The sequence below is a fragment of the Cydia splendana genome, chromosome 22 (genome assembly GCF_910591565.1).
Source record: "Cydia splendana chromosome 22, ilCydSple1.2, whole genome shotgun sequence".
In the NCBI taxonomy this organism is placed as follows: Eukaryota; Metazoa; Arthropoda; class Insecta; order Lepidoptera; family Tortricidae; genus Cydia; species Cydia splendana.
Window position 1 is genome coordinate 716,833 of NC_085981.1, and position 27,189 is coordinate 744,021.

The following is a 27,189-nucleotide window of genomic DNA, read 5'->3' on the forward strand; positions in this document are numbered from 1 at the left end:
AGATCTAAGTTCTCCGGGACAACGCCGTCCTCGAAACGTCGGAGGTAAATCTTAAAACTTAAATACGCGATTAAGTCCCGTTGTGCAATTTAATAATATTAAATATAAGTATTGAAAATTATTAAAATTATAGGATTAAATTATTCAATTAAATTACATTACATAGTTATTACTTATTAAATTCAATTTATAAATTGTTGTACATTTATATAGGTCAAAAAAATCTTTGATATCCTAGAAAGAGTAGTCTATAGATATTAGTGATTGTATGTCTGTATTCAAGTGGCCTAAAAAATGCCCCCCCAATGACGCATCGGTCAACGTCAGCGGTGACGCCTCCGGCTTAGCGTCATTATACGACATTTCTTCGAGCTCGCTTAATGTGGCCACATCTGAGTTTTCAGAAGCTTTTGGTCTTGAAATTTGGCTAATTTTATGAGCAGTAAAAGTTTAAAGAACCTTAATAAATATCACGTGCGTCTGTCTGTCCGTCTGTCACAGCCTATTTGCTCTGAAACTACTGGATTAATTATGTTTTTTCATCTGTTTTTCAAAGCTAAAATAGTTACAGTATTTTATTATAATGTAAATGTCCCACTTCTAGACAATGTTCCAATAGTCGCCATCTCCAATCTGAATTAGTACCTACAAGACATAACACTCATATCTTTATACTATTCACTAAGTACCATAATGTCAATAAGATGTAGACATATTTCTGACGCCTTGTCCGTGTAAATGTTTTAGATATAGACTATACTTTAGAATCCCTACTAATAGGCATCATAAATGAGAAAGTAACTTTGTCTGTCTGTTCTTGCTCTCTGTCTGCCTGTCAGTCTGTTACCTCTTCACACTTAACAGCTGAACGGGCTGAACCAATTTGGATGAAATTTGGAATGGAGATAGTTTAAGGCCCGGGGAAGGACATAGGATAGGTTTTATTAATCATCATCATTCCACGCAGACGAAGTCGCGGGCAGAAGCTAGTAACATATATTTCTGCACCCTTGTCTTGTTAGATATTATTGCACACATTAACAAGCAGCACCGACAATTTTAAAACGCATAAAACCCAGTTATTGATTATCTATACAATGTTATTTCAGACCCGACAGCATAATATTTTACTACCCGAGACGTACGCGTGCATGTGTGCAATGCCCGTGTGTGCACACACACATAGCGCACACACGGGGTAAGAAAAATACTCATGTCTTGGGTTTTTCTTAGAGCTGCGGGAAGCGTGGAGACGGTGTTAGACTTCATTTTTTTGGCGTTGTTCTTGTTTTATATCGGTGGCAAACAAGCATATGGCCTACCTGATGGTAAGCGGTCACCATTAGCCTATGGACGCCAGCAACTCCAGGGGCATTGCTGATCCTTTAAAACCTGTACACTCTTGTAGAGTGAATAAGCCTAATACTATTCGCTATTAAAACATAGTTTCGAAGCGATTTGCATTCGCTGGTCATCAGGCGCTTTTATTTATGCTTTTTTTTTCTATGATTTGAATATGGCATTTAAAAATAGCGGCACTTTTTATTTAGAATGTCCTGAAAATAACTTATTTTCATTTTCATTTCATTTCATAATACACTGCTGCGATGCTTACTGCGATGGTTATTTAAGAAATAATTCAATGACACTCAATTCAGAATATACGTAATTTAATAATGACTTTATTAGAGCCCTACTTTGCCAATATTTTGTTATTGTACAACACCTCTTTATATCACGTGAATCTGCGAATAAAAAAAAATATGTGTAACTATAAAGTCTCTTCTATCATCGTAAAAGAGGGTTTTGTTTGGCTAAGGAACTCATGCTTGTGTAGATACTAACTTAGTAATCATAAGTCGGAGCCTTGTATGAAAGAGTGAATTCCTCCTAATACAAGTTATTTAACTTACAAGGAGGATTCGACACACCTGTATACCCAGTGCATGTTACATGAATAAATAATTTCGAATTTTTAAATTTTTTTTTTTTTGTAATTTTTGTGTATTGTGTATGCTAGTGATCATGACATTATTAATGTCTCTAAATTGAAATCTAGTTTACGAACCTTATTAAATTTGTTAACAACAACAGACCATTAGCATTATGCTTCACTGATATTCGTTAAATAATAATAGTTATAATTATAAACCATTTTATTAACATTATAATTTAGGTAGGTACTCCTTAATATCCTTATATAACACTTATTCTTCCTTCACCATGTTGGTAAATAAAAATAATTATAATAAAGTCATAAAAAATAGTCGTCTCCATTCCTTTCATATCCCACCTTTACACGTATCCCCATACATGCTCACTCGCCTGCGTCACTCATACACCCGTCCCTCTCACACACACCGCGTTAGAGCGAGACGGCAACTCAGTTTCGGACCAACATTTTATATGTTAGCCGGGTCATGGATATAAAAATCGCTTTTCCTACATATATAAACGTATATGTCTTTTACGGTGGAAAATTCTCCAATAATAAAGAATTATTGCTATTGTAGAAGGTTTTAGTAGGTTGTTGTTTCAATTATAAAGTTCTTTGTTTGGTCGCGAATAATATAACAAGCAGAAGTAGTCGAGCGGGCGAGGAGCTCAATATAATCTAAACACGACTTTACTGTTAAGAGAATAAAAGCGTGTGGATACAATAACAATATAATTATTTGTCCAACAGCACTGCCAACAAAAAGATGGCCTGGAGTACGCCGCGTGGTCTCGGCCACGAGGCGTCATGGCCATCAAACAGGGCTACGAGGTATGGCCGCTACATAGCTTAGCAGTTGTTCTGTTCTGTCTAGCCTCTTGTTGTTCGGTTTTGTTTTGTGACTTTAATTATTTCGCTACATTTTTTCGTATTTAGTTTGGACGAGCATTTCTACACTAGCATGCATTAATTAGCTGAAGTAATAGGTACATTTATTGTAAACTACGAGTAAAGGATGACTCACGTTAGACCGGGCAGTGTCAGGGCCGGAGCTTCCGGCGCTTATTTTTCTATGACATGACAGGTGATCACGTGATGATTTCCATAGAAAACGATGCGCCGATGGCTCCGGCCCGTACACGGCCCGGTCTAACGTGAGTCATCCTTCCGTATGTATGTGAGTGTGCAATAAAGTATGTAAGTATCCTTAAGTATGTGAGTGTGCAATAAAGAGTATTGTATACTTTTAAATGTAGCAGAAAAGCCAAAAAAATATGGTCTGGAGTAGGTACTCCGCGTGGTCTCGGCCACGGGGCGTCATGGCCATCAAACAGGGCTACGAAGTATGGGCCATGGCCTCTTAATAGCTATTTTTGATGTGTTTTTTTTTAAGTTTGTAGCTATTTTACTGTTTTACGCAGAGCATTTCACCTCTTTATGTTCGGCATGTAATGTTATGTAGTAATATTAAGTAGATCAACATTATAAACATGAGCAACCTTAATATGGCCTGGAGTACGCCGCGTGGTCTTAGCCACGGGGCGTCATGGCCATTAACCAGGGCCACGAGATATGGGCCATGGCCACTAAATAGTTGTTTATGTTAGCTGTGTTTTTCTTTGTTTTAAAGTAGACTATACCTACTAAAGAGTTTTTATTGTGCTTTAGTGTATGTAGTTTTTTTTATTATTATGTAGTGTGACGTAGCCATATTAGATACGCATAATCGTCATAAAGATGAACTGGAGTACGCCACGTGACCATAGGCGTCATGGTCTTCAAACAGAGTTATAAGGTATGGCTGCAAAATAGCTAAATTTGGTTAGTTTGATTGTTCCTATGCATATCCGAAGGACGCATTTCAATGTGCCTAATGCTTTGTGTACCTATACGTCTACCATCAGTTTTTACATTGACATATACGCTCACGTCTACGTAAATTACTTTCTATGCATCTCGCTCGTACTCGCATATTAGTGCAAGCGAGATGTACAGAAAGTAAATTACGTAGACGTGAGCGTTATGTCAATGTCAAAACTGATGGTAGAGGCTCTTGAGTAATTTTAGCTGAGTTAATGTTAGCTGTGTGTCTTTTTACAAGCTTTTATTTAGTTTCACCTGACCGTTGTCTGTCTGTCTGTGTGTGTGTAATCAAATCTTACAAGTTAAATTTGATCCACTTCCCGGTTTCCGATTGAGCTGAAATTTTGCATACATACGTAAGTCGGATGACAATGCAATATTATGGTCTCATCGAGCTGATCTGATAATGGAGACCGGAGGTGGCCATAGGAACTTTGTGATAAAACAACGAAACCTAATTGTGTTTGGGGGTTTTAGAATTGTCTCGATGAGTATTAGTTGCCTGTGAAAAAAAAAGTACAGTCGGCGATAAAAGCTTGTACCAAAAATGAAATTTTTGCCAAAAACTTTTTTATTTCTTTGTTTTAAAGTAGACGAAAATATAAACAACAAATACCACCTAGAGCATAGGTACCTCCGGTTAACACTGATTTAAACTTTCGCGATTTTTACACATTGTACAACGGGACTTTATCGCGTATTTAAGTTATAAGATTTACCACCGACCCCACCTCCTCCGTCCTCGTAACGTCGGAGGTAAATCTTAAAACTTAAATACGCGATTAAGACCCGTACACTTTAATAATACCTCCGGTTTATAATCAAAGTAGAAGGTCTAAGTACCTATTACAATTGCGGTTAATATGTGTAAAAATAACAATAATCAATAATTGGCGAGAGGTCGCACAGGACCGAGAAAAGTGGCGCTGTCTTGTGTCGGAGGCCAAGTCTCATTTTGGGTCGCTGAGCCAACGGAGTCAGTAAGTGTGTGTAAAGATATCTGCAGTATATCAATAAAGCACTCATGCCACATCAAGTTTAGACACGTTGCACTCGGCGATGGGTGACGGGGTGACAAAGCGCGTCATTTGACAACGTCCGTCGCACGCGACAAGTGACGCCCACGAGGGGCTTCTGCGTCATTTTTAGGACGTATGTTTAAGACTCACAAAATCGCCGCCAGAGGCCACTCTTATACAATCGAAGTTTAAAACGATATGCTTAAGAGTCCGCAGCAAGCTCGGTTCTCCATACAAACGTAGTTATACATTTTCAATTAAAAGTGTACCATTTACTTTTTTTCGAAAATCCATCAACTTTTGGGTTATTTCTACTCAGAATCACGAGGACTATCCATTTAAAAAGAAAAAAAAATGTCAGTTTTGTAACGCATTTTCACACACAATTTAAATGGACCGTTACAAAAAAAATTGTATGAAAAACTGGGAAGACTTTTTTTCTTTGTCTTATTCAATAGTACTGGTGATTCTGAGTCTAAATAACCCAAAATTGATGGTTTTTCGAAAAAAAGTAACTAGTACAATTTTTTTTAAAAACCCCCAGTTACGCTCTCATTTTAAAACGACTTGCTAGATTGCTCTGAAACTTTGTACTTACAATAGCATAAGGTATAATCTATGCCTGTAATTGGTTTATGTAGCTTCAGATACCATAGTTAAAAAAATACAGCGAATTAAGGTTTTTCATACAAAACTTGTTTTAGCTCTATTTCGTTTGTTTTATAAGCTGAAGCCTTAGAGCATTTAATAACTGGAGTCGCCTTTAAGAGCTTACCCTGCCGAAAACCTTGCACAATTGTGCAAACTTTTGTATGGACTGACATGGCTATTTGTACGTTACGTAGAAATCATGTAGAAATAGCAATACATTTGACGTCCCCTCCCCCGCAAAAATCGGCAGACTGTTTTGTACAGAAAATGACAGCCATGACGTCTCAAGTTACTAAATGCTCTAAGGCTGGAGCTATAAAAACTAATTACAGGCATAGATATTAAACCTCATATCATTGTGTGTGCAAAGTTTCATTAGAATCCAACGAGTAACTTGATTACGTGAAACTTGGCATGAACACGTAACATAATATATACCTCTATAATGTGACCCAACGTCCAGGAACCCTAACCTAAAATAAGGTTGTAAATACCTACATATGATATAAGTAAACAGGTAAGTAATCTATATACACTTAATTCAATCTCCGCCATTATTCCGAATTAGGTCGAAAAACATCTTATTTACTATCTCAGAGTCATTATTCATATGCTTCATCTTAACCAGCATAAATTGACCTCCTATCACTCTAAAATGTATAACGATCACGAGGCTATATAGACACTGGTTATCTCTAATGCGTTGCGCTTAGCGATGGGAACGCCAAACGTCAAAGTTGCCCATAACTGACGATAGATGGCGCCAAACTAAAGAATATATAACAAAACGCCACTCTCCCACCAAATTTCAAAAAGTCGTATAAACTTAACCTCTTTATTGCAAAAGCTGGTTTATGTACAGCAGATAAGGTTGAAATTTGTGGTGTAAGTGTGAGAGATGAGAAGTTGGGAAGGTTATATCAGTTTTACGGTGTCACATAAAGTATGAGTATATTGTTGGCTGAATTTAGGGCAGATATTTATATGGTGGTATATTATGAGTTTGGGTGATATAGTGCTGAAAAAAATACTGGTAGTTTTCAGAAAAGGGTTAGTTTTAAATCTTGCCGCACAAATTTTATAGGACAGTCGACGTCAATAAAAGCATATATGAACGCATCAAAATTATCTAACTACAAATTTTAAGTATTTATCATTCGCAGACGTTTCTGCATGATACAAAATTAATTTTTGATAAAAACTATCCTATGAAGGATATAGGGCCTCAAACAGTTTCAATAAATTAGTGTTTCTGTTTGGCCCTATGGTTGACTGGTAGAGAATGCCTTTCGGCATTATGTCTGCCATTTGTGCGTAATTGTATATATTTGCGCAAAAAAGTTCAAATAAATAAATAAATCTATTTAGCGGTTTAAGCGTGAAGAGGTAACAGACAGACTGACGAACAGACAGACAGCTATCATCTAACCTTTACACATCACCATACAATATTTTTTTATTTCTACACTTAACCTCAAACAATTCATCAAATTGACCACAGTCCAAAACAATCCTAAAACGTTTATTATAAATCACCAGAACTATTTAAACCCTAACCCTAAAACATCCTATCTTAGCACAATATTACAAGCACTTACACCATTCTTGATATTAAAGTTCCGTAGTACGTAAATCAAACTAACCCTATTCTGCGACGGGTCAAATTAATTTTGCCGATAACGCCCTCTGGCGATGCGGTGGGAAATTTAATTTTCGCCGGCAGTTTGAGGGTTAAGAGTCATGCTTGTAGTGGAAATTGTTTCTTAATTAAAAAGTTTAGGAGTGTAGGGTGACACTGACACTATATTGTATTACGGATTATGAAGACATGGGATTTAAAAAAAATAAAGCTTCTTGATTAAGGCGTTGGTAGCTTAATAAACAAAGTATTGTATTTTCCAATTTTTTTAATATAAGGTTCGTATTTGAAATATTTTATTTAAAACACTTTAAAAAGACAGTATTATTTTATTTATTTCAAATAGATGACTTGGGCAATTATTGCATTTTGTGAACTTTAAGGGCCTTATTATAAATAAACCAACAAAAACAAATATATATATAATAGATTAAATATCACATTTTTCTGACCACACACCGATGCTAACCACATTATTTTATTTTTAGTAAACTTTTAAACTTCATGTCACGCGCCGTTGTTATATTACAAGTCGAATTGAGTGTTTTGTGTGTGGGCTTTTAATTCAGACATCGCATTATTCAATAAAATAATAAAATAAAACTAAAAGAAAATTCCTTAATGACGAATTTCACCCCCCGTGGATCAAGACCGATGTTAAAAACCATGAATATTAAATTTATACAATACAATGTTGCATTTTTACCAGTTTATTGAGACATTTTATATTGAAATTTTTTTGGTATTAAGAAAGAAAGAAAACAGTTGATTCAGTAGGCCTAGCACAGGATTGGCGCGACAGTATCTCGCGGCGAGATAGACTACCCATCTTTTTCTATGTTAATTAAAGAGGGACGTTAGTCTATCTCGCCGCGAGATACTGTACTGTCACGCCAATCATGTGCCAGCCCGCGGATTATATACCTATGCCAATTATTTTGTCTTAACTGTATCTGAAGGCTTTTGATATGAATATATAATATAACTAAATTGCTTATAGTTGGTATGTTTCTCGAAATATTTTCCCACTGCACCCACATTCGAGAATCTCTGTTTTGCCCTACGGTTGACTGATAGAGAATACCTTTAGGTATTAAGTCCGCCATTTGTACTTAATTTTAGTGTGCAATAAAGTTTAAATAATATAAATAAATAAATACACATATACAGTATGTACCTATCTACGGCTAGGAGTACATAACTTTAGCAAAGTGTATTGACACTTGAACCTCGACAAGGGAGCAAAAACAACCCCACTGGTCAGTGCAATCTTGGATATTGAGGCATTACATGGAGTGGTTATTACTCCCATTGATTAATACAATTTATGTTACTTCTAAATCGAGTTCTGGCGGCTTAGCACGGTCGCGTTTTTATCCCTTGTCACCATGCCTGTCACGTTCTAACAAGTATGTAAGTGCGAAAGGGACGCGCATAGTGATAGTCGATAAAAATGGAACCGTGCTGAGCCCGCTGGTACCTATAAATTTCTCGTTTAAATTTATTATGAATATTAAGATTACTTTAAGAATTTCGCTAATAGGTACCTATGTATTATTTCGCGTGTTATTTTCGTTTGTAGGTATGTATATTGATTTTGTTTGACAATTTGCCTATGGCGTGACAAAACATTTTCAATGGCTTGAATTTAGTAAAATTGACAGCGACTCTTTAAAATCTTTTTAGAAGAACTCCAAGATGAAGTAAGAAGAACAACTTGATTATCAATATGCCGCCAATGTCAAGATATAGCGAAATTCCAAGAGCAAAACGGAAGTTTATATATGACATGAGATTAGATTACCAAACCTAAGAGTCCAAATATATACAGCTAGGCTAATATGGTCGCCTTTTTATCATTTGTCACCATGCCTATCACGTTCTAACAAGTATGAAAGCGCGAAAGTGACGCATGATATGACAAGTGATAAAAATGCGACCATGATATCCGTGCAGGTCAAAATCATAACCCTCCTTTCGCTTTCCCGTATTACCTAATCGTATTACATTAATCAGATAAAAATTAATAAATTACCTCACTCAAAAGTTATTTTACCAGCTCTATATACATCCTTAACCGGTCCTAACCGCCGCCAAAGGGCAGTCCTGCGCCAATATTTTAATGTTTGAAACAATAGTAATTTAGTACGATCGCGGGACACACGGGACAAATCGCGCGTGACTAATGGGACAGTCCTAGGTTATGAAATGGTCACCCTACTTAATGTTTGGGTTTTTTGTTTAATGTTTGGGAGTTACAATAAAATGTCGATAAAAGGTTATTTTAGCTGCAAGAAATTTGGGTTAATCTAACCCTAGTGGGTCACAATATTCCAATTGAAAAAACTTCTCTCACAAATAACGATATCCCATTATTCATTTATTTTTTATAAACAGTAAATTTTACCCCATTCATTTAATTTTTTTTCTTAAGCAGGCTGACGAGCCTTCCACATGGATGCCGTTACAATGGATTCATCCAGATGGACGGCATCCTAATATTAAACATTGTACGTTTTTGACATTCACGGACCGATTTTGGATTGCAGCCACGCTATTTGGACTGTTGGAAGTGTTGGAAGGCTCGTCAGTGGCCACCTAACACTACATATGTAGATTTGTATGTATGTATGCTATGCTAGTCTTCCGCTTGTATTTATTTATTTATAACTATTTATTTATAGCCATGGTATAATAATATACTCCGCCTGGTACTCCATTCCCGTCTTTTCTAGGTCACCTAACTGACACGAGTCTACGTCATCATGCGACAGCGCTATATGATAATATGCGATAGCGCTATATATAGCGGCCATGTTGTTGTGACGTAGGCCCGTGTCACTCTGGGAATGGAAGACCATGTTTTATTAGACTATGTTTATAGCCTCAATCCAAACAAAAACCTCCTCGTAGGTACTTACCCATTCTTGACCAAGTCCATAAGTCATAATTTAACTAAATTACGTCCACTTGAATGATTTATCCTTATCAGACGGGCTAAGTGACCACCGCACCCTAGTTATTCATTATTACGGAGTTATGTCACTTTGCCAAAGAGGGTGAGATATGTTTCTTTGGTATTGTGTGTGCGGTAGATTGTTTGATTTGTTAGATGCATTAATATTTGCATGTTAACATGATAATATTTTGATGTACATAAATAGTATACATACAAAAGTATGATTTGGAGTTGCCTACCTATATTAAAAGTGCAACGCTGCTCTGCTCTATGCCATTTTTTTTTAAAGTTAGGAATCTACCTATGTTTTTAAGACCTGTATTTTTGACATAGGCACTTAAGTTTTTTAGGATATAGGAAATATTATTAGGGTTCCGTACCCAAAGGGTAAAACGGGACCCTATATTACTAAGACTTCGCTGTCCGTCCGTCCGTCCGTCCGTCCGTCCGTCTGTCACCAGGCTGTATCTCACGAACCGTGATAGCTAGACAGTTGAAATTTTCACAGATGATGTATTTCTGTTGCCGCTATAACAACAAATACTAAAAACAGAATAAAATACAGATTTAAATGGGGCTCCCATACAACAAACGTGATTTTTGACCAAAGTTAAGCAACGTCGGGAGTGGTCAGTATTTGGATGGGTGACCGTTTTTTTTTGTTTTTTTTTTTTGCATTATGGTACGGAACCCTTCGTGCGCGAGTCCGACTCGCACTTGCCCGGTTTTTTTACAAAAGCATGATAATGTTGAACAAATTGTTGTTGATAAGTTACGCTTGTTTTTAGAGAAACGGAACCCTTACAGTTTCGTCATGTCCGTCTATCTGTCTGTCTGATTTACCTTATCTTTTAACATTAAATTTATGATGTGGAATTTGTGCGATATATCCAAAATTGTCTTTCTACGACGAGATCTTTCTGGATTAAAACAAAAACGATGACTTTTACACAAATCGTCATAAAACTATCATTTTACAAGTTCTCTTTCTCTTTTCAGGCCAAAATGAGCACGGGCGATGGCACCGTCGGCGGTCACCAGAAAGCCGACGAACGGCTCGGACACCATCAGTCCATGAGCCAGATGCTGTATGGAGCTGGCCTAGGCCCAGGACGATCAGGTTTGTACCCCACACCCTTCATGCGACGATATAAACACTTTTATCAGTGGTCACCAAAAAAACGAGAGACGAGATTAGAAATTTGGACATCGTCAAAGCAAACTTTAGCCTACACCAGTGTGGCTACCACCAGTTTGACACTGACATACTTAAACGTAACTTACTTTGCATACATCTTGCTATATAGTACTCGCATATGTAAGTTCGAGCGAGATGTATAAAAGTAAATTACGTAGACGAGAGCGTATACCTATAGATGTCAGTTTTTATACTCTCAGTGACTCATGGTACCTGAAGGCCTGTTTTATTTAAATTCGCACACTTTTCTTGGCAATTTACTACCTACCTTTATGATGAGAAGACCAGACTTTGCTAAATAAAGTAAATCGAAACTTGTCTAAGTACCTAATTTCTACAAACAAAAGTTTGATTTTATCTTATCACAAAACTTATTAGCCATCTCTTTTATACTGGGTTCCCCTCATCTGGCATAATATTGTTTGTCAGAAATACACTTCGCATAACATGTATCGCAGAAACACTTTTAGTCGAATGAGAATTTTGCATAACTATTACTTGGCATTACTATTACTACGCATACAATACATTTTGCAGCATATTATTTAGCAGAAGATTACTTTCGCCGACTTTAGTTTAGCATAATTTTATGTACCATAATCATCCTGCAGCATACTCTTATTATGGCATAGAGATATTTTCTGCTATTAGCAGAAAAGTGGGTTAAGTTAAGAACCGCGACCCCAACTAAATTGAACCTGTGCCAGAAAAGAAAGTTATATTAGGTTGGAACTGCGGCCTCCTATAAAAACGAACGGCTGCCGGAAAAGTAGGTTAGGTTAGGTTAGAACTGCAACCTCATACAAAAATCTAATTATCATTAGATTATGAAATTTATTTCATAATCTTTTTACCCGACGGACTTTATAGTTACTGATTATTTTACCGTATAAACACACTTTAAAAACTAGAAAACTGCAATTCCATCATAACTCTATCCGTCTGTATATTACCTCTTCACGCTTAAACCGCTAAAGTGATTTACGAGACTACGAGTAGATGGAATTTGGTCTGCAGATAGTAGTATGAGACTCGTGGAATGACAAAGGGTAGTTTTATTAAATCTTTAACACCATTTCTCGTAGACGAAGACTCAACTTGATAACTTTATGCCACCTAAATATTATGCAATACATTTATCTGCGAAAACAATATTCGTTTAAAAGACTATTATGAACATCAACAGTATGCCAAAACATGGTTCTGGATTTTAAAACTCTGCGAAATGATTGTATGCTAAATGATATATGCGAAAGGTAATTCTGCCAAACGACATTTCTGCCAAGTAACATTATGCTATACAAAAATATTTCAAAAAACTTTCTGCAACACATTAGTAAACCCTTTTATACTACGTCGGTGGCAAACAAGCATACGGCCGCCTGATGGTAAGCACAAGCAGTCACCGTAGCCTATAGACGCCTGCAACTACAGAAGCCCTCACAATGCTCCTCACTCCTTCCAGGTTCCTCGTCCTCCTCACCCGTCGGGGGCACCAACACCGGCAGCGGCCTGCTCGTGGTCCCGCAGCCGCTCGGCAAGGGGCCCGCGAAATTGCAACCCCTGCACGCCCACGCCAGGAAGTACCACTGCAAGATGTGCCCTCAGGTATGTGCTATTCTTATTATAAATTGTGTGCCTTTTTGAGTGCCACGTCGACCAGTAATGTATTGTGGCGGGCCTTTAAAGTTCATTACGAATGCCGTTGCATCTAGGGAATTCCATATTATTTGGTACCTCATAAGGTTGCAGTACGTGCCGCCCTTAAGTAGGTACTCATTTTTGACGTTAGTGGTCTCAGATAAGCCAAACCAAAACAATGGACCAAAAGACATCAACGAGCCTTTGGTCAAATAAGCATGCACTTCGTTTTGACGAGACGACAAACGAGTAGCCAGTTGAGATTAATATTAAAAAATTATATCTATTAGACCGTATACTAGTACATTTTTCCAGTACACCGATTTGACAATAATGCCGCCAACATTCTTAACAGTCCTTATCACTTTCCCGTCGCGATCTTTTTGTCCCGTTAAATATTTTGGCGTCGCCGCGGCATAAAAGGACCGCTGTGGGGCTAGGTGTCGACAACCGGTTTTTGGATGTTCGATTTTTAATAAGAAATTGATGGAGAGATTAGGAGGAAATATTCCTTGCGCACATTGCTGGACCCCGTGTGTAATTTTCTTGTGTGTATATAATTATATCTGTTGTTTTTGTATTGTAGCTGTTATCTTTTTCTTCTTTTTTCTTTTATCTTGTCCTGTGTATGTGTGATTTATGAAATAAATGACTTTTCTTGTAAGTACTTCTATTTTAATAGATTATTAGGGGGCGGGCGTATCTTGCGTATGCCAGCGAAGTGAAAGCGATACTTAAATTTATACCTATATGTTTAGTTATTGTAATCAACAAACCTACCTGATAATTTGATGTTTTATGAGCCGTTGTTCCTGCTCATAATTGTTTTATATTATTTTAAATAATATTTATTGAAGAAAAATAATTAACCTAATGCAATGCAGGTTAATTAATGCCAAATAGCACGCAGCAATGCTGACAAATTGTAGCGGTTATATTTCAATAATAGATTAATATGATCATATTTTTAATATTTTTTTATCAAGTCGCAATATTATCGCAGAACTCATATACTTTCAATAATATTGAAATTATTTTTGCTACTTATGATAAAATCTAAAAATTAATCTGATTTTAATAAATACCCTTCAATCAAACTTATTCGCTCAAATAAGAAACGATTATTGTTAAAACAAAATATATTTAATTACACAAACGGGTCTACCGCGATATAATTTCATTGTTTTTACCTTTAATTCCGACGTTTCAGCTGAGTTGCACCAGCTGTGGTCACGGAAAGACTGACGTCCCAACAAATGTCAACAGAGATATTAATAAAACACCACTAAACTACCCGAAATTAGTTTATAAAAATGTTTGGGGTACTTAGACAAAGAAATTGCAGCTACCCGTTAAAGTTTAATGTTTATTGTCCACGGCACGACACGCAACACTCACACCCGTTTGTGTAATTAAATATGTGTACAAAACGCGAGAGTTTAAAGTGTTATAAAACAAAATATGTCTTGATTTGCATATTTATAAGTGCAAATATGTAGGTATAGTAAAATAATAAGAATATGCAAATGAGTATAATTATTTAAGAAACAATTTAGTGAATACATTACTGTTTGTGTTGGTTGATAATCTTGATATAGTCTGGGAAAACAGTTTAATCAGTAATTTTTTAAGGGTAAGATACAGTATGATTCTCTCTACCTATGCTCTACTGACAAACGACTCATGGCAATTTATAAACATTTATTATTTTAAATGTTAAAAAAATCACAGTATGTTACCGACCCCTGGCCACCGGCGGAAAGCAAAGCGAAATGACGCTGCCCCGGAATCCCGAAATTTACACAAACCGAATAAGTATTAACCGATTCTACTTTTTGTCCGTCCGTCTGTCCGTCCGCCGGCATCCAGAATTTTTGTAATGACATTCTTTGGCTCCCGGTTTTGATTAGAAAGGTTGACGATGACGAAAGCCTTTGCTAAGCCATTTTGAACTCTATATTGCTCAGGGGTAGACAACATTTTTGAGTGAGGTGTTTTTTTTATTAAAACAAAACAGAAATTATAGTTGGACGAAATACGTTTTTTTGCAAGAAATGTTAGAAATTCTTTTGGTAAATGCTTTTTCGGAGATTTTTTAAAGGAAATTTTTGAGCTAAGCGGTCTTCAGAAATAAAAATGTGATACTAAATGTTTTTACTACATAACTATGTATTTATAAATGCATTTATAATTTTTACATACATAAATAAAATAGACAAGGAAGTTAGAATCTTGTTGTATTTTCAATTAGGTTGAATTTCTATTGTTCGAAAATTTTACGAGTCAAATGAAAAGTTGAAATGAAGGTTGACATTCCATCGAAACTGAGTGTACATCCTAATGTACATTGGGCGGAACGAGGCTATGTATAGTAAAGTGTCATTCTATGGAACTTGCTAACTATGTAAACAAAAGTCACTAGTAAATTCATCATTCAGAGACAATTTCAATATGGCGGTTTGTTTACATAGTTAGCAAGTTCTATAGAATGACACTTTAGGCAGTAGCATCCCGAATAAAAAAAAACCTACCATTGATAATAAACTTTTTTTTGTCACAGCCAGTTATGAAATATAGCCAATACATGGATATATACAGAAGTCCCCGACAATGACAAAGAGTCGGTGGCCGCCACTCATCGAAATTCAGTTCGTCAACTGCGCGGTACGGTGCGCACAAAATTATAACAATACAATACATTTTTCAATACAGTACAATATATTTTTTTAATTATTTTACGGTTTAGACTCACTTGTTTTAAGTCACTCGCGCGACATGTTTCGGAGAGCCTAGGACGTCTACCATCAGTTTTCACGTAGACATAACGCTCACGTCTACGTAATTTACTTTCTGTACATCTCGCTTGCACTAATATGCCTGTACGAGCGAGATGCATAGAAAGTAAGTTACGTAGACGTGAGTGAATATGTCAATGTCAAAACTGGTGGTAGCCGTATAGGTCTCCTTTCTCAAGCACTAACATGTCACGCGAGTGACTTAAAACAAGTGAGTCTAAACCGTAAAATTATTCAATATATCACAACAGTTTAAATTCGATTTTTTTTTAAATATTTGTTCCTGAGCTATATTTGTTTTCTATGTATACTAGTATATGACATATATCGTTGTCTGAGTACCCACAACACAAACCTTCTTGAGCCTACCGTGGGGCTTAGTCCATTTGTGTAAAAATGTCCTTTATTATTTATTTTATTTATTTATGTTGTTATAACTGAAATAAAGTTATTCCTACATTTATTTACGATATGGGAGGCAAACGAGCACACAAATGGTAAGCGATTATCGTCGCCCATGAACACCAGAGGGGTTGTAAGTGCGTTGCCGGACTTTAAGATGGGGGTACGTGCTTTTCTTGAAGGTTTGAAGGTCGTATCAGTCCGGAAACACCGCAGGCTACAGTTTTGACGTTTGAGGCAGGAACTTTTTGGAGAAATGCACAGTTGAGGACATATCAAAAGAAGTACCTACAGTTATAAAACTATTCTTTGTCCAAGCAGAAACGTCTGCGTGCCATACTACAAATTTTTATATTAAAGGATTTTTTTATAATAATTTGAAGTACGATTATGTCCTGTATATTTAAAATCAAGTTCTATATCAAATAACTATATGTACAGAGCGAGCTGGATAATTGTATAGACACATTATGAATGAATTCCATTGTTATTTATTATTTTTACCTTTTAACCAAGCCTTTCTATTCGTTTTAACCAAAGATGGCAAATCGATTGTCGCTTAGGTCGAATAGAAGTGAACCATTCGTTTTACTATGTAAAGAGTATACTGAAATTAGGTGCTTAAATCAGCAAAATAAACTCATTGCAAAATTTCAAAATTATATTGTGTTTGTTCTGCCGACTCTACTTTCGACAATTAATTCGCTATCAGGCGTTTTTACGACACCGACGTCTAACGCGCCTTCAAACTGCACATAAATTATCATATTTATTGTTCGATATCAGTGGAACGTCCATACAAATCGATTCCTACGGCCTACGGGCTTGCCTATTTTGAGTCAGTTGGGCGACTAAAGGGGCCCACAGATTACCAGTTCGCCGGACGATATCAGCCTGTCAGTTGTTCGGAGCTGTCAAATTTTGCGTTTAACTGACAGGCCGATATCGTCCGGCGAACTGGAGCTAAAGGGAGCTCCGGCATACAACGGTTATTGTATAAATGTATATTAAAACATTTTTTTTAATCTGTAAAGCTACTGACTTTAATGTAATAGTAAATAAAAATTAATATTATTGTATTTTTATAATATATGTAATTATTTTAGGTTACATTGTCATATTTCGTTGTTTTAATAACATTGACATATATGTATAATTTTTAGTTTAGTATGTTTTTCAGTAATTTCCAAATTAAAATTTTCTTACTTTTTCTCTTTGCACCATTTTTACGTCTCTCTTAAGCCCTTAGCTGGTAGAAAATACCATTAGGCATTAAATCCGTCATTTGTAATTTTTTATATCGCTTATAAATTATAAATGCAATATGCCAGTAATTTACATTGAACATCGCCAGATCATTTCCACAAACTGCATTCAATAAAAGAAACACCCCAATCGACAAAAACCCAATATTAGATCCGACAAAATCATCTTACAAATTTCCACCATCTTGTATAAGCACCCTATCACTACTACCAATCTATTAACCGAATCCGTGCAATGCAAAGTCAACTCTATCTTTATATTAATACGAGTAAATTTAACTGTAACTTGAGCTTGGTATTTCTTAAGACACTTCAGCATTTTTGCTCAGCTTTGTCAATGAAATTTATATTCTATTTCGTATTGTTAAGGTTGATTTTTGTTTGTGAGAAGGGTTTAAGGCCGTGTGACACTGATGGGTGTCATTTTTCTTGGCGTGAAATGTGCTTGATTTCCGGTCATCGTGGTTATGGTGTATTTATTATGGCTATTTGTGGAGTACGCTTACTAATGCGTCTTGTCGCACAGCCCTAAGGGTATCCCTATTTTGTTAAGAAGATTTAGCTAAATTTATTTCAGACTAGCTTTCTCCCGCGACTTCTTCTGCATGGAATGATGATGATTGATACAAACTATAGCTAAACCAGGCCTCAAACTATCTCCATACCAAATTTCATTTAAATCGGTTCAGCAGTTTAAGCGTGAAGAGGTTACAGATACACAGACAAACAGTCAGAGTTATTTAATAATATGAATAGGACAGTTATGAATGATTCATAGTTTCACTAGACTTATATGGACCGTGATTACAACAATACAAAACAATACAAAAGCTAATCACGGTCCATGTCCGGTCGATATAACGACCCGATTCGAACTTTAAAATACCTACGTCAACTAGATCTATTAATTGACGTATCTTAAAGTTCGAACCGGGCAGTAAGTCTTTTCCTAGTAATAGGGATAGTCAAATATATACATAGAAGACATCCATAACTCAGGAACAAATATTAGTGATAAACGTACAAATAAATGCCCTTACCAGGATTCCAACCCAGGACCTCCTGCTTCGTAGGCAGGGTCACTACCATGTCATCCCAGTCGATCCCAGTGCGCCCTCACGAACGGCAGAGAGGGTGAAACGCCGGAGTGGGTTTAGTGGGTAGGGCCAAATTCTCCCCCTCTCTTGCCAGGAGAGGGGAAATAGTGTAGTAAATGAAGCAAGTTGTTGTATGGAGACCCATGCATTAATTTCTCAGTCGATGAAATTTAGCTTGGTTATTGTATAGTATGAGCCGAGACTAACATTATAAATATCCAAAAAAAAAAACACTCCTAAGTTAGGTAAAAACACAAATCTGATTATATATTGAACCGAGTAATTCCTCAGTCCAAAATTATTTTACAAAATAAGTTATTTGTATCAGTATGTGATACTAGAATAAAATCTAAAAGTTTTGTCAAACATGAGAATATTTTTTTATGATACTTCCTTTTTTTGACGCTCATTTTCATTGGAAAATTGCTCTGTAATTTTTTTCTTCTTATATGATCTTAGAATATAATTTGGCGCAGTGGGTAAAAAAATCAAAAAAAAATGCGTATCGAAATGTATGTATTATAGAACTATTAAAAACTGAGAGTGGAAAATTTTTAGATTTTCATTTTGTAGGTATAAAACGGCAATAAAATGGCATTCCAGTGAAAAAATTAGACTGAGCAATTTTCCGGTCTAAGACACGCCAAAAAATATTATTTTATTAATACTGGTATTTCTGCTGGGATATTTTTTTGATATTTCATATATTGTTGCAATACGTTACATGAATATGTCTGGTGAAGAAAGTTTGAACGGAGCATTTTTCCGTAAAAAGATATTAACGATTTAAGACTTTAGGTATTTACTTTAATTATATTATTATTATTCTTTGGAAATTTATACAATACTTTTTATTTATTGATACTTTATCATACTGTAAAGTTTTTTCTGGCTGAGGAATTACTGCGGGGTCCACTACCTTTATTTACTACACTAAAAGGAGCGGCGAGTCCCACACACCGTGCATAAACGCATTCCCACCCAGCCAAAAAAAAAAGGGTCACTACCGAATAGACTAAAACCTTATAGCCGTTAATTTAAAAGGCGCGGAATTTTAATTAGAATATGTACCTACTTACCTAGAAGCCGATAATATTCTAATCATATTAGGTTAGGAATCAAAAACTCACGGTAATAGGGTGTCACATTATTATACATTAGTATTCGTATATACGGGGACATAGCCAGGGGTGTTAATGTCGTCGTTAGACGCAGCTTAGGGGTCGTCAACTTGCTACGTAATATGCGAATTGTTAATTTCTTTAATGACTATAAAAATAAGTAATCGACATTTACGATTGAGGATTAAAATTAGTTGAAGGTTATTTTAGGTTTCAGCCATTCGTGTCATTTTCAAAAATAGACATAAAATAAAAAGACGAATTCTTAAAACCAGGAATTAAAGTAATTGACAGGTATTTAGTAAAAAAAATTAAAGGAACCCTAAAAACCACAACAATCACAATTATTTTAAGACTTAAAGCAACATAGACACACAATCATTAATATCTAAACCGAATAACTTCTTCATCAACGTATCTTCCGACTCCTTAACCAACATGAGACATTTGAGTGTCAAGTTAGTTAGTATTAGACTTTATAATTAGGTAGTTAGTTAGTTAGCTACAGTTAGACGGTTGGTCGGCAGGTGAGTGCAATTATGAATGACTTGTCGCCGTCGAGCATTATGTGTGCGGCCACGGAATTTGCGGTTATAGCGATACATGTCTGAGTGAGACAGCTTTATTTATTTATTTTAAAATTTGAATCAGGCAATAAGGCCCATATCACAAATAGCTTCTAGAGTTTATAGTTAGACTAACATACATATACATTTCATGGACTTAAAACTAAATACTATTTTGGCGACACAACCGCGTGGTCCGCGTGTCTCCGTTGAATCGTCTGCTTTTGTATCACAGGTAAATTAAAAAAAAAACTGGTAAAGTGCGAGTCGGACTCGCGTTTAAAGGGTTTTGCACATGACCCAATTATTAACAATGTATATTTTTATGTGGAACGTGAATGAAATGTCTTTAAAAAATCCCATAGTCATTAAGTCCGACTCACGCTTGACTGTACATTTCTAATAGGTTTTCCTGTCATCTATAGGTAAAGAACTATTTTCTGATTTATTTCATAATTTTAGACCCAGCAGTTTCGGACATAAAGGGGCGAGGGGAATGGTTGGACAGACAGACGAGTGTGTGTGTAAATGATCCTACAAAGGTAAGGTTTTTTCCTTTTGAGGTACGGAACCCTAAAAACGACTTTCGTAATTGCTTTAAATTATTTCTTATATTCTGAATACATGTATCTGACTCTTTTCGAAACAATTTTTCAATTAGTTACTTTACGTTGGAACAATTGAAAATTTTATTTTGATTCATCATCATCATCCAGCCCCCTATTCTATGACCTAGCCTAGCCCTTGTCAGATTTTAAAAATTATTACAAACAGTACATTTTATTAGACATTAGCATTAAGTACCTAATTTGGAACAAAAGATCAAGTGGTAAAAATATATTATCTTGCACTAGATATGTAAGTAGGTTCTTGGTAATTCAAATCAAAATTAGGAATCTTACTAGCACACTTGACACTACATGTTAACAATCGCTCCCGCTACCTCTCCGCTCGCCCTCGTCTCTCCTGGCCCCGCATAGCACGCGATGCGCAGGGGCAGTAATTTAGCATTTTTATAACAATCTTCATTTGTGGCGGTTAAGCGCCTATCAACTCGCTTAACAATTATTTATTATCTAAATTAACTGGTGGTTATGCTTGTGTTATTTGTGTAAAAGGTTCTGCAGCACTTTACAATGTTAACCTTATAATGCTTGGACTGCAATAGTAATTTTAAGTTATTATAATCAGAATATGGCTGTAAGCTTAAACTAATAACGCATAGACAGATAGTCCCCATACGGCTAACCTGCCAAAAGTGAAGCCGAAACACGATCGATGTGTGCGTTGGAGGCTCGTGTTTTACGCTCAGCAACACACACACATATAAATTAAATTAAATTAAATATTCCTTTATTTCAGACCTGTGGCCCATAAAAGTTGTTAGTAACAATGCCTTATTCTATGTTAGTATACAAAAAAGTAAAAACTAATAACAATTAAAATAACAACTAAATAAATTAATATCTATATTTTACACAAGCCCCAGCATTGTTTGCCTCCATTTGTTATAAATGGGGCAGTCAAACCTATACGCAAACAGTCCCAGGATGCTGTTGCTGCTGCTTCGAACGCGACTGAGCAAGGAGGCCACTTTCTTGCGGATGATGGCGTGGAACCCGTCCGTGTGCGCCTCCGCGAACATACCAGATGCGCTACAGAACCGGGGCAGCTTCATCAGCATCCTGAAAATGTTGTTGTATTGGATGCGCAGAACATTGGCAGCCTTACGGGTGTATGTCACCCACAGACTGCTCGCGTAAAAAGATTGGCAATATGCCTTAAAAAGTGCCACTTTAACCGGCTTAGAGCATCGAGCAAATCTGCGAACAATCATGTTACCCCTGACTGCCAATGCTCTGCGCTCCCTTTCAAGGTCACTGTCATCTTTCAAGTCTTCGGTGACTACATGACCTAAATATTTAAATTTAGTCACCACCTGAAGTGCGCTGCCGTTCAACTTAATGGGCGGAACATTCATCGGCTTTATTTTACCGCTCTTAAAAACAAGCACTTCACTCTTATCACAGTTATATTTGAGCCCGTGTTCCGTCGCATAGGCTTCACAAATAGCGACGAGTTCTCGGATTGACCTCACCGACGGCCCCAACAACACCATATCATCCGCATAGCTGATATTGTTAACACACGTATTGTCTATGTGACAGCCTGTATGAGTGTTGCTGAGCTCGCCTATGAGGTCATTGATATATAGGTTGAAAAGCAGAGGAGACGTAAGTCCCCCCTGCCTCACACCACATTCCATGCCATACGAGTGTGACAAAGCCGAGCCCCACCTCACCTGATTCTGTTGATGACCGTACCAGTACCTCAGGATAGATATACATTCAGCCGGTACACCCGCGCCCTCCAGTTTGTCCCAAAGCTTGCTATATAATACGGTATCAAAAGCTTTTGACAAATCTAGAAAGCACGCGTATACCGGTGAGTTCCTCTCTGTGTAATAATTGACTGTCCCCTTGAGACACAAAATTGCTGATTCTGTAGACAACCCAGCCCGGAACCCGAACTGGGCATCATGCAGTTTTATGTGCCGCAAAAGAACGTCATTTAATAGGGCATCACACACCTTAGCGAGGATGGTAGCAAGTGAGATAGGTCTGTAATTAGCAATGCTGGCCACATCACCGGTTTTGTTCTTTATTATGGGGACTACAATCGTCTTCGTCATCTCACTAGGCACGAAACCATGCCCTAAACACAAATTAAATAAAAGAGCGAGAACCCTTGGCAAATGCCCCCCCGCGTGTTTCAGGTGCTCAATGCTGAGGCTGTCGTAACCCGGTGATTTCCCTCGCTTCATTCCTTGTATCGCCTTTTTAACCTGCTTGCTTTTTAGCCTGCTGCATATACAAAATGTGTTGCCAGTATATAGATATTTCCCTCAAAATGGGGGATTTAACAACATCCTTAACACTTGGTTATTAATAATTTGTGTGTAGATTTAATAGCAAAAGCTTTTTATTTTTATTTAAGGAATTTTGCATTTCCCGCCTTTGTGAAATAGGGTTTAAATAAAAAAATTGATACATTTTTACAATTTTTTATTTATAATGTGCATAAAATTACTACATAATTTGAAATAAAATGATGAAATATTTAAAAATATGTAATTTTTATATAATTATACAAAGAACTTCAATTAAGCGTATTCATTTTAGAATGTAAACGTCATGTCCCATTTTGAGGAAAAAATATTCACTACACTGTCAACATTTATAAGAAATGGCGGCTGGCGAAACATTGGATTTTTGTAGTTACGATTACGTAAAAATATCACATTAAACTCTATACTTACGCGTGAAACGTAATGTAAGTCGGTTTGTTTTTATGATATGATGCGTTGTGACACCCATTCAATGCACAAACAACCATTTTTCCTGTGTTTCTGATTTTTAAACGGGAGGTGTACACAAACCGACGTGACCTTGAGTACTGCCAGGGCCGATCGAATACGGTGACACGAGTGCGACGTGACGTCGCACTTGAAATGGCTTCACTAGGGATGTACGAACACTCAATCTATGCCTTATAAATCTATGGCTGTAAGTTAAGATAATGTATGGAATTTTCGAAACTGAGTTTTCCTATAAAATTCCGTATTTGATGGGAACTCAAACTTACCAAATTGTATCAAAATGTCTGAAGAAAAAAAATCGACGCAGTTTTATAGGCACATAAGCGTTTTTATTTTTGCTATTGTTAGTACCTACCATACCTACTTGAAAATAGTTACATAGGAATTTTGATTTCCAGTAAGAAGGAAATTAGAACCTGATTTTTGTTTTTACTGGTCCCTATTATAATATTATTTTTTTAATTAAGAGCGGTGTCTAGAACTATTCACAAAAACACACATAATTATAAGTTACCATACTAGGCAGGTTTATGCCTTACTAAGAGACAACTTAAATCAATAAAAACATTATAAAAATACACATAAACTTACATAGTCTCATTGAGAAAAAAGTAATAAAAAACGCCCCTAAACTTACCCTGTATTCTTCCTCTAACCGATCCCTAATTATGCATTTAGCATGCACGCTACGAATGCATAAAACTGCACTTCATACAGAAAGATGCATTTTAAATTAGTTATCTTAAAAAAGTCGTAACTGAAAGAAAAAGGAATGACTCTTACGACCTTTAAAAAGATGATCGGAGGAAGTGGACAATTTTCCATGTATTTAAACATTATAACGACTCCATGTTGATACAGTGTTATACGCTTATTTGAGTTAATTGTTTCATTATAAAGTTAACGCTTTTCAACCTTTTTATCTTTAAATCTTTATGGTTTTACACGGGTCTTAGAAATGGGAGTTTTAAAGTTAACTTAGGTAAGGTGCAAATCGGTTTTCATGGTTATCACTTAGCAAGAATGCAGGTAAATAATATGCATTGCATGACACCGCTGCAGTTGCAAGCGTCTAAACTCAGTAACTTTTACAAAGCTATAAAATATAATTTTAAACTTTTACAGATGGAAACAGGCCTTTAAAGTAGTGTTTCTAGTAAAGTCAGCCTCAATATTAAAGGACGACATCTCAAAAGTATCCACTATTCTCTACTAGAGTCAGACCAAGCTAAGTTTTCAGCGATTTTGATAGCCCAGATGGTGCAAGTTTTATTTTAAACGTCAAACTTCAGTGAAATTATGACGTTTACTAATTTGTGACAAATAGGAGGCACACGAGAAAGAGAAATCGCCTGCTGGTAAGCAATTACCGACGCCCATAGACACCGACAAACACCAGAATGGCCACACAAGGCGTTGTCGGCAATTAAGATGGGACTAAGCTCTTTTCTTGAATGTTTGATGGTCGTATCGGTTTTTGGAGAAACGCACAGTTCAGGACTATCAACCATCTAAGTGGTGGAGATGAAAATGTCGCGTAGAGCGAAAAGAAGAAAATAAACGGAAAAGCCAAGAGAGAAAATAAATGAAAAAAACGGCGGTAAGAAGCGGTGCGGTAGGGATTAACCCGAACAATTTCTCGGTCGAGGTTGAAGAAAAATCAAGATACGAGTGCATGTGTTGTTATGTAAGCATATTAAGTCCCAAAGCGGATTGCGGTCCATTTATGAAGTCAGCCATCTTGTAAACCACATGTCAGGATGAATATTCGGGTCGTAGGAAGATTTTCGGGAACTTGTTGTTTATGAAAGTTAAAAACATTGAATGACAAAAAATAATTAATAAGCATTTATTTTGTGTAAGTGAGTTGAGTATTGTGTGAAAGTGTAAAAAGTGTAAGTTCTGTTTCGTAACATTTTCCTGTCTTTGTTCTGGGTAGCTATAACGAAAATGGGTTTTTACCATTTATTCTTATTAATAAAATATGTAGAATCCGATGTACCTACTTAAATCGTTTTCTATTTGACTCTCGTTAACAATTTTGGTCCTTAGAGCCTCTTTATCTATTGTTACATTATTTACTAGAGACTGCCCGCTATTTTATCTACGTTGAATGATGATGATGAATGATAAAAATTACCCTTTTTCCTTCCCCGGGCTTTAAACTATCTCCATACCTAATTACATCTAAATCGGTTCAGCGGTTTAAGCGTGAAAAGGTAAACAGACAGACAAGGTTACTTTGGCATTTCTAATACTTATTTAGTAGTATTTATTTATTTCACAGCTTCTCTGCTACTGATACGTATTATCCCCCACCAACTTCCTCACAAGTGAATTTTAAACATTACGGCCGTCACACACAAAGTTTCCCTCTGTCGGTGACACAGATTAATCGAGCTGGCTCCGAGGGTTTGATACACTGCCGGTGGCGACGTCAGACACTTAATGTACTTAGTTGACTGTGTCTTTATTATGAAGAGTATTTTTATCATTAGACTTAGGTATATCGACCGGGATATGGATCGTGATTACCTTTTGTATCGTTTCCGAGCTCGCGATATTTCGACCGAGCGCGGCCTACACAACTTTAACACTCACCGGCTATCTTCAGTTACCCATGTCAAAGACTGTAACTTCGTATAAGATGAATAAAGTCTGAGGAAAAATGTGCCTCGGAAATCAAGAAAAAGTCATTCTCGGATAGATGGCACACACACCTTTGGCCTATGGTCGGCTAGATGGCGTGACGACACCGTTTCATATTTGACAATTTTAACACATAGATATCAGTGAATGAACATGGGTCCAAATGATATAAAAATAATAAAATCATTTATCCATATATATACATTTTTTTGATAAAATTATACGTTTATACGTTTTCATTTTGAGTTTTAGTCGTGTGTCGATAGATGGCAGTAAATTTACTGTGACTTACTATGACAGGACCCCTCTATGTATACTATCTATTCTCTTTGCCCATGTGATGCATGTAACTGCGTCGAAATATCGGGAGCTCGAAAACAATACAAAAGGTAATCACGGTCCATATCCCGGTCGATATAAGTCTATTGAAACTAAGTGAATCATTCAAAACTGTTATTTTTATCACGCTATAATGGTGTGTTGTGTAGCTATTCGAGGGTTTGCTAGAATACTTGTATTTATGGTCTAAGAGGGGGTGAGAGCCAGGAAATAAGAAGGACAGTAAAGACATGGCACGCCGCGCAAAACTTGCGAAGAATTTTTTTTTTATTTGTCCACTGCGAGAGCTTTACCTTTTTATCTCAATTAGGTACTCTGCGAATATACTCTGTTTGAGATTTTGCTCGTCAAATCCCTGATCTAATATCACCAGCTATTTTATACTAAAATTATAAGGTAAATCAGAAATGTTTTCGTGATTTTCCTATCGAGCCAACTTTAAACTTTTAAACATCAAACATCAACATTTATTCAGCAAATAGGCCACAAGGGCACTTTTACACGCCAACATTGAATTTACATACAAGCAAAAATAATAACAATACATCAACAATTTTATAAAATACAACTAACAATTCAAACTAACGTATTACAATTACTTAGAGAAGTTTAAGATTTGGATGGAGTCTACTCTTACAAATATAATTATGTAGTCTAGTTTCCGTATGAT

At 36.3% G+C, this 27,189-nt stretch overlaps 1 protein-coding gene across 5 annotated transcripts in view; it reads left to right on the plus strand.

The window, feature by feature from the left end:
- Nucleotides 1-27,189, plus strand: part of LOC134801564 (zinc finger protein rotund-like) — a 197,697-nt gene that overhangs the window by 87,022 nt on the left and 83,486 nt on the right. For 4 of the 5 annotated variants that reach the window (XM_063774175.1, XM_063774176.1, XM_063774177.1 and 1 more), the window contains exons 4-6: nt 2,687-2,767; nt 11,067-11,187; nt 12,731-12,873. In XM_063774175.1, the coding sequence (XP_063630245.1) occupies nt 2,687-2,767; nt 11,067-11,187; nt 12,731-12,873 (345 nt within the window). The remainder of the gene's footprint in view (nt 1-2,686; nt 2,768-11,066; nt 11,188-12,730; nt 12,874-27,189) is intronic. The other variant, XM_063774174.1, reaches the window with a different exon arrangement.